At 37.5% G+C, this 14,510-nt stretch overlaps 2 protein-coding genes across 4 annotated transcripts; one reads left to right on the top strand and one right to left on the bottom strand.

Annotated features, from left to right (window-relative positions):
* The first annotated feature begins 428 nt into the window (after nt 1-428).
* LOC149407729 (WRKY transcription factor 1-like) lies at nt 429-4,394 on the top strand. The gene is made up of 5 exons (XM_089615199.1): nt 429-612; nt 1,189-1,859; nt 1,953-2,109; nt 2,220-2,378; nt 3,465-4,394. The coding sequence occupies exons 2-5, from the start codon at nt 1,256-1,258 to the stop codon at nt 3,934-3,936; spliced, it is 1,392 nt and encodes a 463-aa protein (XP_089471325.1). The 5' UTR covers nt 429-612; nt 1,189-1,255; the 3' UTR covers nt 3,937-4,394.
* Nucleotides 4,395-5,066: 672 nt separating this feature from the next.
* LOC149407728 (scarecrow-like protein 21) lies at nt 5,067-7,965 on the bottom strand. Of its 3 annotated transcripts, none has more exons than XM_089615180.1 (3): nt 7,575-7,965; nt 6,296-7,224; nt 5,067-5,779 (listed from the first exon to the last, which is right to left on the bottom strand). In XM_089615180.1, the coding sequence occupies exons 2-3, from the start codon at nt 7,092-7,094 to the stop codon at nt 5,235-5,237; spliced, it is 1,344 nt and encodes a 447-aa protein (XP_089471306.1). In that variant the 5' UTR covers nt 7,095-7,224; nt 7,575-7,965; the 3' UTR covers nt 5,067-5,234. The 3 variants fall into 3 exon arrangements, with proteins under 3 accessions (XP_089471306.1, XP_089471320.1, XP_089471314.1); XM_089615194.1 differs by having other exon boundaries at nt 7,586-7,965; XM_089615188.1 differs by lacking the exon at nt 7,575-7,965 and adding an exon at nt 7,332-7,537.
* Nucleotides 7,966-14,510: the final 6,545 nt, after the last annotated feature.

The raw sequence follows: 14,510 nt of genomic DNA, 5'->3' as shown, positions 1-14,510 counted from the left end.
CGGTCGATATGCTATTGTTGAACTTTTATTGTCATTTTAAGTATGATTTTTTTATGCTAAAAAAATGACTAATTTTAATATTATAAGAGTAGCAAACTTGTTTACCTACGAGAAAAAATTGCTATTCGATTAAATATTATAATTATATTTAAATATTATTATTCTGTAGCAATTCTCGAGTAAAAATGTTTCCAAAATATTCTATGGGTGCTAAATCTTCGTCTCTTTTGATATAATAATAATTAAACGAATCTAAGCATCACCATCAAATTCAATCCACGATTAATATATTTTTAATGGTCTTGCCACCTAAGAAAGAACCTTTCCTTAAATAAAAGTAGAGGAACACAGATTCTTGCGTGAACCCGACAACATGGTAACAATATCTCTCTCCAGTTTTTGAGTCAAATTTAATGGATTAGACTTTTCGCACAAAATTCCAGAGCTTCGACTCTCTCTCTCTCTCTCTCCTCTCTCTCTCTCAAGTCGTCGGAATCGGATTCCATTCATCGGCGTGGTATCAAAATTAGGGTTTCACTCTAAGATACCTGGTTCCTTGTGAAGTTCGGAGCTTTGCATGATGTCTTAGGGTTTTGAGCTCGAAAATCGAAGGTCAGTTAAGTAAAAGTTATTCGATTTCGATTTTTTTTTTGTTAGCTTTATCTTTTTTCTTTTCCTTTTTAATCGTTTGGAGGACCTAGGCTTTTGAAATTGGTGTGAATTTCGAATTCCGTAGCTGTGATGGAGAGTCGTGATTAGAAATATCGGAGGTCTCGGTTCGTTTGGGTACTGAGAAAAAGGTGGGAACAACAGTGTGTTAATAGATAGATATTCTCAAAATTGTTGCATTTTCGTTGTGTTTTTAGGAAAATTAGTTCGGCAAATTTTTAACTCAGGTCAACACTACTGGAAAGCTTGCTTAGACTAAAAAAAGATCTTTACTTATGCTATTCTTTTGAGTTTTAAATTTTCACATTGAAAATGCTAATTACTAGTAATTCAAACAGTGACACTGATCTTACTTCGTTATATACGAATTTGCGTCGCATTTATTTTGTTTGCTGCTAATAGTAGTAACTCTTAGCTTGATTATGCTGTATTGAAGCTTCCTCTTTTGATAGTAAAGATAAACGTGAATGCTTTTTCTGACCCGTGGTTCATATTGAAATGACTTGATACCAATCTCAGGTGTAGTATGGATTCTCGAGCCAATTATAGCCTCTTCTAGTCATATATAAGAAGAGCATTTGTCGAGATGGTTCCTTTAGGAGAAAGTGACAAGGATGAAGTTCCTTCGGAGGAAACGAGGCCCAGCGAGAGTTCTGATTCCGGAAGTCACATACCTAAGGAGACAGAGTTGCCTGGAAACGGGGTTTCCACGCTGGAACCAGATAAGAAAGATAACCCTCCGCTGATAAAATCTGAGAAAAGAGAACCAGTGACAGACTCTGCGACCGAAACACCACGATCAAATCAAGGGGAAAAGTCTTCACCTAGAAAACCCAAGAAAGCACTGCAAATCCCTGAATCCAGTGCCTTGGCACTCGTACCTAGTCAGGAAGTAAGCACTCCCTCTTCGATACGCGAGAAAGTTTCGGAGGACGGGTATAACTGGCGGAAGTATGGCCAGAAACTCGTGAAGGGAAATGAATACGTACGGAGTTATTACAGATGTACTCACCCGAACTGTCCAGTCAAAAAGCAGCTGGAACGATTGCACGAAGGACAAATCGTGGATATTGTTTACTTTGGTGAGCATGCTCATTCAAAACCTCAGGTTAACATTCCAGTGGCTGTTGGCTTTGCTGTGTCCATTGTTGAAGAAAGACGGAAAGAGCCTTCTTTACCCACAGCTGAAGGTGAGGAGGCAGTTTTTATTTTTTATTTCTTATATTCCTTCACTTGGGTAAATATGTAACATATTGGTTAACAAACTTCATCTACACAACCAGTTTATGTGCAAAGCCCAAAAACTCCTTTACCCAAGCCTGTAGATACCCCTCCAATTTCAAAGGCTTTGGCTACTGTGGGTTCAAAGGGAACAATTTCTCAATCAAACAAGTTGAAAGACGAGGTCTTTAGTGATGATGATCCAGACCCAAAGCGGCAGTAAGTCAAATATACTGTATTATCTTCATTTGAGTTTTTCTTTCTGGTGTATATGGTGAGTCCTCCTGTTTCCATTGATTATGTATACATTCATCTGCACATGAAAACAGGAAAAAAGAGAGAGATAGTCTGAAGAGCACAGCTTTGAATAAGTCAACCAGTGACTCACGACTTGTTATTCAGACTCGAAGTGAAGTTGATGTTGTTAATGATGGGTACAGATGGCGCAAATATGGGCAAAAATTAGTGAAGGGCAATCTGAACCCAAGGTTTTTATTTCTTTTTCAGTTTTAATAGCTGTCAAGTTTGTGTTAGGTCATAACATACGTTTTATGTCTGCATATTTTGACGTTTGGGAGCACGTTTCATAGTTTATACTTGGCTGAATCTATCATCAAAATATCCATGACAGTGGAATTGATCTAAGGTATGCCTAGTTTGTTCTAGTCCAACGAGAAAGAAGAAAGGTTTAGTTTCAGTTTCACCGCAACTACCTTTGTTAATATAGGCCCAATTTTTCTCCGTCACAACATTTTGTCGAACTTTAGGTCATTCACAAATAGATACGAACTCCAATCTCATTGTCAGGATCTCAAATTTGAGTAACCGAGCGATGTGAAACTTAAGATTTTCCAAAGTGCCTTACTGCATGAAAAATTCTCACACTGTAGAATCAGAAAGGCATTACTTTAGTTAATTTTTTATATTTTAGTTTGTAAGTTTGAACCCATTTCACCTGCCCAATATCTTGCTCAGTATGAAACACAGAATCAGATTCCAATTATTTTCACCATGGGAAAAGCATACACATATAAGATTCTGTTTGCCACGTGAGAGCTCCATTTGATGGTGGTGTATTTTCCTGGTCCTTGTTTGTCAAGAACTGTCATCCAAAAGTCAAACTTTATTTATATAGTAGTTTATACGTAAAGATCGGAACATATGTCAATATCCCTTGAGCTTTATTGAAATGTCATTCATTCCCCAAATATTCATTTTTTGTTGAATTAACCCTATGCTCTATTAATTAAAAAATAATCTTTTGATAGTCATTTTGGGTGCTAATTTACCAAAAACGACAGATATCGATTATCAATAAAATTGAGAACAAATGAGATTTGTTTCGAGTAGATTGACACCCAAAAGTCAACAAAAATGTTGATTAAGCTATAAAACTTTAACAATTTGTAAAACTTAAGGTTAGTTTAACAGTAAATAGGAAGCTAAGTGGATTGTGGTCGAATTAAAAAAAAAAAAAGGTCTGAGCTTTACAATAAAAGCCCTAATGATTATTAACCAGATATTCCCTATAAAATACTTTGGTATAATTTTCCACCACAATCTTTATGTTACAGGAGTTACTACAGATGCTCGAACTCGGGATGTCCCGTGAAGAAGCATGTAGAAAGGGCATCGCACGACCCCAAATTGGTGATAACGACATACGAGGGACAGCACAGTCACGGCGCTCCTCCGGCGAGGATTGTGACCTACAACGTATCGGGATCAAGCGATTCTCCCCCGACCCCAAACAGCGAATCCGGCCCCAAATCGGATGGTAACGCTGTTTGTCTCGACATGGTCGTCGATGCTATCTTAGAACACGAGAATAAATCTGAAAAAGAACCAAACGCCAAACCGGACAAGCCCCACAAAAGAAAACCAGCGGTCAAGGAAGAGAACATGGCCGTTGAGAGCAGGGCAATAAAAAGTAACCTAGAAGGCAATAATAATAACTCTTGTGCCGTGGTGGTTCGGGATGGCATCAAAACCGAGGTAAAGAACCCGGATTTGGAACCTGTTCAGGGCAGAATCACGTGGCGATGAATTAATTTGACTGCTGTATAACTAATTCTACATGAGACAGTAAATTATGTTCTGTGTCTGAGTAGTGCCGAGTGATATAGGCATATATGTATTGTATGGTATGGTGTAATGAGCTTTTCTTTCTGTTATTTTCCCTTCTCCTTGACCATCCAGGGAAAGCGCATCATCGCCATGTTGCCAGGTGTAGATTATTATTCATATATTAGTGGAATAAAAAAAGTTATTTGCGCTTGATTTGATCGAATTAATGTACTTGGGAGACGGTTAAGTTTTAAATTAAAGAATTTATCTTGTCGCGTATTTATATATGATAAATGTAATGTCCATGGTGTATTCATTGATAAATGTAATGTCCATGTTGGTGTATCCATAAGCTTTTGCAGACAAACACTGATTAGTTTGGTGGATCTGTATAATAACATTTGTTGACTAGATGAAAAACGTTTTGTTTTGTTTTATTTGCTTCTTAAAATAATTAGTCAGCTGTATATATTGGGTTCAATGCCATTATTATTTCCCACCAAAACACACAGCACGTTGCGGCGGTGAGATCTGCTCAAAGATATGGATTTGTCTGTCATAAAACGACGGCACGTGCATAATATAAGAATGAAATCCATAAGCAAACAAAATACAATTCACGAGTTCTTCCACGCCAAAATCTCTACTCAATCACAATGAAGATTTTGATTCATCACAATAAGAGTTATTAAACATAAAAAGATAGATAGACACCGTCGTTGTCTTTGGTTTTTTGCTTTTTGTTTTTATGACCATCTTAGATTAAAAAGAGAGGAGAAAAGAGAGAATTGTCCCTCCTTTACAAGGCTTGAGATCGCTTTCATCTAAAACAATAATAGTATAATTTCAAGAAATTGGACACTTTTATCTTGAATCTTTTTTTTTTCTTTCAAAAATCAATCATTTTTTTTTTCATATCCGATATCAAATTTATCACAAAATTCTATAAATTTGACACAAACCCATTTTTAGGATAAACTCAAACACAAAATCTTATCAAATTTGATAATGAACGTGGGAAAACAATTTTAGTTGATTTCGATAAAATAAAAAGTCCAAACAAGTAATATTGCCTCTTGTTTCTTTAATATCAAGTAAAAAAAATGTGATTGCGGAAAACAAAACAACTCAACTTCAAGATATAAATCATAAGCAAAAGTAGTGTACGTGTAAAATGGATTCACCATAGCCTTGAAAGAAACCCATTTATAAGATACACAAAGAGAAACAGACTAGGCTAAAAAAAGAAAAGAAAGAGAAAGTCGATGTCATTATGATTAGCATTGCCAAGCGGAGGAAGTGACCAAGAAGCGGTCCATCCAGCCGAGGTACAACGCCCCGTCCCTCTCCTCGAGGCAGTACCTCTGGCTGTACCCTTTGAGCAGCCTTGCGATGGTGGCGTTGACGATGTGGCTGAGCGGCCTCGGCCGAAAACCCGCCATCTCGAGGCGGCTCCGCCACTTTCCCAGCACCTCGTGGCGCTCCACCCTCTCGGCTCCCTCGCACGCCACCACGTTCACCACTTCTCTGGCGAGGCACCCTTGCTCGACCCCGATGCGGCCCCGGTGGGCCCGCGGGAGGGCCTCGTCCATGGACTCGAACACCGCCCCGTAGTGGCCCAGTGCCTCCTCGAAGCGAGCCACGAAGCTTGAAGTGTTGGCGTTGGACTCTCTCTCCACCAAAGTCACCACTCGGGGACCCATCCCGCGGGCCACCCTCAGCAGCCCGTCGCGAAGATTCTCCGTGCTCACGCTCTCGTCCGCCGCGCGGTGCAGTGCGAACGCGAAGTTCACCGCCACCGCCCACTCTTCACCCCTCTCGCCTGTCGATAAAAAAAGCAAATACATTAGTCTTTTATCGTTTCCTTTACTGTATCGCCTAGCAGTTTACAAATTTTTCGAGACTCGGGAGTGTTCTCGTTATCAATTTATCATTTTCTTTTATAATAATTGTGGTGTCTGGGTTAGACTCGACTCAAATCCACGAGGCCTTGGTATTATTGACCAGGAGACTACTTGTGTCTTGGAGAATCATACTATGAGACGAATCACACTTACTACTAAACGAACGCCTTGGAACTATTATCAAGTACCTAAATTTGAAGATCTAGATAGAAATATAGGCATTTCATTATCAAGTTATCATTGAAATCCCTAGCTTTGTATCGAAATCTTAATTGTCTAAAACTAAATTTTAGACGAGCGGATTTTTATTTAAAACTTGGGTCTATCCTTTTTTTTTTGACAAGATCCTAAGATGACATTAATCCAATTAGCGCTGAAATTTACTACCCGGCACGCTGAAAAGACAATTTGAAGATGTTTAACCGAAAGTTCACCTTTGAGCGTCAAGGTGCGAGGGTCGGAGACGGTGCGAAACTCGAAGGGGACAGCGAAAGCGGCGGCGAGGCGAGAGAGGCGCCTGGCGACGGCGGCGACGCAGTGCGTGTCGTCAGCGACAGCGGTGATGCGGATGCGCGGGGGCCCGGCGGGGCGAGCGGCGAAGGCCTGAATGAGAGTCTCCCACTGCGAGCCTTTCCCGAGGCGGAAATCCACAATGTGGACCCTTGCCTCGTCCCTCATGGCCTCCGCTATCGCCCCGTTGGCCGACATGTACGCGAACTTGAAGTACGGACACAGCTCGTGGAGGAGCTCCGACGAGGCCGAAGCTCCTACTCCCACTCCGAGGCGGCAGATTGAGCTCTCCGAGGGAGCGATCCTCGCCACCAGCCCCTCCAGCATGTACGCCCCGAGGCGTTGGAGGGGCTCGCCGGAGACGGAGACCATTCGCCGGAGCTCCTCCACCAGCCACTCCGCCACCACCAGCTCCCCGTCCGCCACCGCCCGAGCGCACAGCGTCAGCACCTGCCGCACGTCCCCTCCCCGGATCGCGTCTGCTGTGCGGGCCCACCGCCAGCTGTCCACGTCGTCGTTGTTGTTCTCTTCTTCTTCGCCCAGCATCGCGCTCTCGATCTCCCTCAGCTTCGAATACAGCTCCGTCGTGGCGTCTTCGGTGATGCACGACCCGCTCACCGGAGAGCCCGACCCGCCGGAGAAGTCTCCCCCGGCGAGGAGATACGAGTCTGGGTTCGGTGGGATCGTCGTCGTTGCTCGGCGCTTCTTCGCCGACGCTTGCATCGTCGTTGGGTTGTCGGAGATTCGCTAGGTCACTTTCGCTTTTGCTCTTTCTTCTTCTTGTCAGAGAACTTTGGTGACGCAGAGAGAAGAAGAAGAAGCCATGGATTTATTGTTTCGGACCAGTTCAATCCTGGAGAGAAGAGACATGACTATTATCAAAAGTGTAATCATCGCAGACATCATAAAAGAAGAAGAAGAAGAGATCAGAGTGAATTGAGAGAGAGAAAGATTTAAGACCGATCGCTATAAAAGCTTAACATTACGAATCTCGAGCTTTTTTGGATTCATCTTAGAAGATTGATCTGTAGTTCTATTTATAGAAAAGTCACACAAACCCAAAAGATAAAACCCGAAGAGCTCAAATTTTACACAATCCCAAGTGCCAAGCTAACCGACTTTACCTAGAATAAATATCTAGGAAAAAGGACTACAGAACAGAGCATAGTTAAGTATTAAAATAAATAAAAGAAGAATGATTACCGATCCCCTACTATTTTTAGTGACAAGGAAAGCAGTACAGAGACCCAGAAATGACTGGGTTCAGGGAACCGAACCACCAAAAAGCTTGGGAGATAGAAGAAGAATATAGAATCTGGGCAAGTTGAAGATGGTAGCTTTTGTTTTGAGAGTAAAATAGTAACTGTGTCTGCTTTAGTGTAGAGGTGAGTTTGAGAATTGAGAATCTCGAAGCTTTTGAATTTCAACACTGAATAGTATGTCAGTGAATGGTGACACACACAGCTTCCGAAGATAAACGCGCTCTTTCTGTCTCTCTGATTATTTTTATTAGTTGTTATTTTTATACAGATTGTAAATAGAAAAAATAAAATTATTTGCCAAGCAAAAATGCCCCTACGATTGCCCAGAAACTACTTTATTTGTTCTACAACCACTGAGAATCGACACGTGTGTGTACGTTGGAATGTCACGGTTAGTTTGTCTTCGTCTCCTCAAGTTTTTATTATTATTTTTTATTTTTTTTATATATATTTTTAAAGATATTCGTCTCAAGTTTTTCAACTAGTAAAATAAGACTTTGGTCCTTTTTGGACTATGTTCAAAGTGCAATCAAAATAAAAGATGCTGGGATGGTTTTTTAAGCTGAAAACGGGCATCAGTGTATCTGAAATTGATTATTATTGTTATTACAGGAAAAATAGGGACTAAATTATCACAATATACATAAGTTAGACATGATCCGACAGTTAAGTTCAGTATCACCCAAAAAAAAAAAAAAAGGACAAAACAGTCATTTCCGTTGAAAATGAAGGTCAATAAATTTTCAAGAAACAGCATGACAATGACCCACACGGTTGAATGTAACTATTATATATTATAACATATTAAAGAGAAAATCATGATATTGCTCTATCACGTGAAAAATGGACACCGTCTCATGTTTTTGAGCGCCTTTCTTAATGTAGAATTTTATATAAATATGAGGTATTTTGAAGATAAAAACATCAAAGGAATATTAACGTTTATCATTCTCAAACTAAGAAGTTGTAATTTATCCAAGGGCTAAGATCACGTGCACTCCATCTTCGTAATAGAGATAAAGATGAAGATAAAGTGCATTCCATCTTCGTAATAGAGATAATGATGAAGATAATGATGCACTCCATTGGTGAGCTTTCTACTGAAACTTAATGGCAGGAAATGCTTATGTGGCTTTAATTTATCTCACGGAACTTCTAAATGCAATTAAGGTTGAAATGTGGTATAGATCTTCCGATAAATCACGGAAATGGTAGAAGGTATGACGGAAGCGACAAGTCAAAATTGTATCGTTAGGTCGAATGAGGTTAAAGCAATGAACGTTGGAGAATTTAAATTTTAACCCATTTATTTATTTCTCTTATAAATACATCCAATTTCTTACCATTTTGTTCACAAATCAAACCTTATTCTCTCTCATACTCTCAAATCCTCTCAAATTCTTTACAAATATTTCTCTCAACCATCTCTTCATATATATATATATATATATTATATAGTTAGGTTTATAATTTTTTATATTATATAATTAAGTTATATCATAATTTTTGTTATATAGTTTAGTTTATGTAATTTGTATTAATATACATAAATTAATATTACAAAATATACTTTATAAATACATATAGTGTTTTACCCATAATGTTGTTGTAATGTTTTTACTTTTTTTTTTAAAATTTTTTTATAAAAAAGTTTTTAATAAAGATGAAATTTCGTTTACATATTAGTACATTCTTTTAAAATTTTAACAGTTTATTCCATTTCATTTACCATTTAAATTTGATTTGATTTTATTTTTTTAATTACTTAATGGAAGTTAACGGAAATCCATATTTCTATTAAGCCTAACGGAAATTCCACTTCTGTTAAGTAATGGAAGACACCAATTTGCCTCACAGAAATGCCACTTCCAATAAGCATTTAGAAAGTGGCTTATTGGAAGTGACACTTCCACTTCCTTCCAATAGTCACCCTGACTCCATCTTTGTAATAGAGATAAAGATGAAGATAAAGATGCACTCCATCTTCATAATAATCTTTATTTTCTAAAAATGAATCAGATTTGATAGTGTATCTTCGAAGATGAAGATGCACTATTTCATCTCTATAATTATTTTTTAACACCCAAATTTTTTTAAAATTATAAAATTAACTCAAAAGTTAATTTATAACTATAATTTGAAACTTTATATGTATTATGTATTTATTTAAAAATTAGTGCATTCTAAAAAACATTAATTCAAATACAACTCATACTTGATTTTTTTTTTAATTAAAACTACTACATAAAAATCACAATATTTTACATAGAAAATTAAAAAAAATAAAATCAAAACATGGAAAAATAAATAATTACGAAATTGATTTATCTTTCAAAGGAACATTATCATAGGCCCTAATGAAATTTATTTTAATAATAAAAAAAATAGAAAAAATAATGGGCTATTTTGAAGAATAGCCAAATTGGCTCAACAATATTATAGGACTAGCCCATGTTTCATTTTATTAAGTAAATAGCCGAACTTTAATAGACTACCTAAACTACACCTATCATCCACAACCTCCCTTAACCCTAACTCCTTCCCTCTCACCGCCGCCCCAAACCTCTCCGACGCCGACTCTTCCACCACATCCGCCGCCGCCATGCCCTCCTGCTCCGGGATCTCGAAGCCCCGACGAGTCCAAAGACTGGATTTCTAGCATAACCGTTTCACCGGCGAGATTTCGGCGACCGAGCTCGCTCGTCTCCCGAGACTGCTGACTCTCCGCCTCGAGTTGAACCGGTTCGACGGAGGCCTCGACGAATCCTCGCCGCAGAAAAAGAAGAAGAGAAAGAAAAATCTCTGATTTTGTTGATTCACTGTAAATTCGCGAATAGGTTAATTTAATTAACGTACTGGAGTGAGTTAGGTTAATTAATTAACTGATTCGTGAAGGATTTGAAATTCACAAAAAATTTACAAAATAAGAACTTAATTCAATTGATATTCAAAGCATTCAATTAATTAACCTAATTTCTAATTCAATCATTTAGTAAATTAACTTTACTCACAAAAAAATCAGAACCTAAACTAATATTCAACCAATAAGTTAATGAATTAACCTAACTCACTCCAGTACGTTAATTAAATTAACCTATTCGCGAAGGAAGTGACGACATTATGGTCTGAGCCGAATATATGAGCTATTTGCTTAATAAAATAAAACTTAAGCTATTCCCCCAATAAGAATGACAAACTTGGCTAGTTACAACAAATTTCACAAAAATAATAGTGAAATTGATTTATTTTTCAATGAGACATTGTAGTGGGCCCTAATGTTTTTATCTTTATTTTTACAAGATAGAAAAATAAATAATTAAGAAATTGATTTATTTTTCAAGGGACATAGTCATGGGCGCTAAACTGAATTCATAGGCCAATAGTTGGGCTCATCTTGTGTTTATTCCTTAAGAGTCTCATAGGATACAATCAAACCGAAACAAACCTTGCTTGTGTGTTATATGCTTGTTTATTTAAATGCTTAGCCATGCTTGTTAGCTATAACTTAGAAATTGTTTCGTGGGTTCCTTGCTTTTCATAAGCTTTATTCATTCAAAAATATCTAATTGGATTAGGATAGTTTTTAATGAATAAGTTGAACGGATCGAAGAGATTTGTCACCAAGCTGATAAGAAGCTAAGCTGGGGCTCTTAAGAAGACCTAGTGTCTTGCCTTCCCAACTGAAAGCTTTCTCTTGTATGGATGCTATTAGGTTAATCAAGACTAGTTGTCACAAATACCTAATAACTAAACTATATCGAAAGTTTTGTTTTTAAGGGTAGCTTAGAATCACTTGGGGTTTTTTATAGGGTCCATTAGGAAAATTGCCAACTTAAACGTTTGACATTGCTAAATAGCCAACGTTTCATAAATCTTAGGTAAATAGTCACAAAGATGACGTGACCCTATCAGAAAATTTTATGCTTTCCAGGTTTGTCCCTCCTTTTTATTTCCGAGTTTTCATTTAATTTTGATTAATAATTCAACAATTTATTTAAAGAAATTTTTTTAAAATTTGAATTTTAAATTCTCTCTCTTATATTTCAAAAAAATATAGAAAGCAGTTATTTCTACATTATTTCGTGGATTCATAATAGCATATCAATGCCCAAAATATACGCAACAATTTTTTTTCCTGATTTTGTGTTATTTAAAATCGTAGTTCACATAAATATACGCAACACATTTATTCTACGTTTTTATTTGAATATTTTTGTGAGTCATTCATTTTAATTTGAATTGTGTTATGTGTTTAAATTTAGAAATTAATTATTTAATTGACTTAATCGTGTTAAGAGGGGCGATTTATCGAATTCATTTAAATAGCTAACGTTTGGACATGAATAATATGTATAGGTATTTTTGTAAAACTGCATTTGTAAATAAAAGACAGTGACTATTTACCTAAGATTTACCAAACGTTGGATGTTTAGCAATGTTAAACGTTTAAGTTGGCTATTTTCCTAATTAATTGTTTTTTATATGATTTAGTAAACCTAAGTGTATCACCTAGATTAATGATTAATCGCTCTCTAGTTTATTCTATTAAAATATGCAAATCTAGATCTCGTTTTTATAATCATATAAATAATTAGCCTGTAAGCGTAGTTATTTATTTTTCGCACGGTTATAGGGATGTTAAATTCCCAACACTATTCATTCTCTAGGCTCGTGAAACAGAGTGGGACTCGTTCAACGACTCTCAGTGCAATCGATCTGGTTTCTGGGCCAAGCCCTTCATTTAAATAGCTAACGTTTGGACATGAATAATATGTATGTGTATTTTTGTAAAACTGCACTTGTAAATAAAAAGGCAGTGGCTATTTACCTAAGATTTACCAAACGTTGGCTATTTAGCAATGTCAAACGTTTAAGTTTGCTATTTTCCTAATTAATTGTTTTTTTATATGATTTAGTAAACCTAAGCGTAGCACCTAGATTAATGATTAATCGTTCTCTAGTTTATTCTATTAAAATCTGCAAATCTAGATCTTGTTTTTGTAATCATATAAATAATTAGCCTGTAAGCGTAGTTATTTATTTTCCGCACGGTTATAGGGATGTTAAATTCCCAACACTAGTCATTCTCTGGGCTCATGAAACAGAGTAGGACTCGTTCAACGACTCTCAGTGCAATCAATCTGGTTTCTGGGCCAAGCCCTTCATCTTGCAAGAGGAAGGTATGTACCTAGTGGTATATGCATCCGCTCTTTAGTTTGTAATAATAATTGAAGTTTGTTGTTCATTGCTTCTCTTATTATTATTTTTTTAGCTGATCGTCGAGGTCTCATTCCATATATGGAGTTTTGCAAGCTACGTCGAGATAAAATGGTTGCTAACAAGGCTAAGATGAATCAAAACCTCGAGGCTGCAGGTGCATCAAGCAAGAATCTTCCTCTTCCTCCACCACTTGACCGCCATGGCAAGATGTTCAGTAGAGCGACCGTTTCTTCCTCTACTGGACCCACGAGAGTGGTGCTCCGCGAGGTTTTCTCCTCGAGCTCAAGCTCCCCAAAGGCTGCTCCATCATACGAGAATGTTGAGATGACGATTGTCTTGACGAGTTTTTGTAGGAGAGTTGATCCTCCGATTGCTCCATCGAAGTCTCAGTCCCCGAAGAGAAAAACGCCTCCTACTCGCTCTCCAAGAAGCTCATCACCTAAGTGGTTGGATTCTCGCGAGGATAGAGGAAAGAATAGTTGTTAGTAGCTCGGAAATGAGATCGACCTCTAAGGATGTCCATTCGAGTGAAAGATTGATGCTAGGGGGATTGAGGTCCCGAACCGACCAGGTCGATCATCCCCCCTCTGATTCTAATGTATTTTAATATAATCCCAATGTTATAGAAAAGCAACATGCTTTTTATTTTAAAGACACGAGCAATAAATTAAAACATCTAAAATAACAATTCTAGCAAAACTATAACTCGAGTAAATTCAAGAAAACGATTTTCAAACTCATATTTCAAATTATATGTACATGCTTATACTTTGACCATAGCTCTGATACCTTTTGTTGGAATAGATCTAGGGTTAAGAAAAGTTTTATCGCTTCTATCAAGCGGCGGAATATAAAAAATTTCTTTAAAATTCGTAAACGAGTTTACAACCTAGACAAAGTGCATGAACATATAATTTAAAATTTAAAACTACATTTAGTTTTTACTCGGTACCAACCTCGAATGGAGCTTGAACATTGAGAAGCCTTCGGAAGGTTGAAACGTTCGTCTCCCCACGCAGCACGCCTCTCCCACTAGTCTTCTTGAACCTGTTTGAGTAACCACAAAAGTTTTTACCACTAGAGTCTTAAGAGAATGGTTGGATTTAGTGTGTGGGCATTTTTAAACAAGATGACTCAAGAACAAGTCTTTGAGCCAAAGAGCTAAAACAAATGTTAGGTCTAATGTGGACCTAGGTGTCAAAACAAAGAACAAGAAGGGATTCGAGAGAGAGAGGGGGGGCGGCCAACTTAGAGAGAGAGACTCTCAATCTCAAAATTGTGTGTTGTGAGTTGTGAATGAGGTGGGGTATTTATAGGAGGAGGATTACCTTCAAAAGGTAGTTTCTTCTTTTCTATAGAATATCACATAATCATGAGCAAATATTTGCTTCCCTTTTCTCATGTCACACGTCCAAGATGGCTTATAGAAGGCCTTGGATTTGTTTCCTCATTTGTCTTGCCTCTCTCCTTGCCGCCCATGTCATTTCCTTGTAGAGGAAATTTGTTTCCTCTTTTTCTTTTGGCAAGTATCTTCATACTCAATGTACAAAATAATTCTCTTTCTCCTCTTTGTTTGGACGGTTTATAGGCTTCTAGAAGGAGCTTCTAGATATTTCTTCATTTGTTCATGACAACATGAGAAAAACCCATTAAGAAT

Source organism: Urtica dioica, chromosome 1 (assembly GCF_054948205.1).
Source record: "Urtica dioica subsp. dioica isolate 48M chromosome 1, U.dioica_male_clone48M_v1_H2, whole genome shotgun sequence".
Classification (NCBI taxonomy): Eukaryota; Viridiplantae; Streptophyta; class Magnoliopsida; order Rosales; family Urticaceae; genus Urtica; species Urtica dioica.
This window is presented reverse-complemented; position numbering and strand designations above follow the sequence as displayed.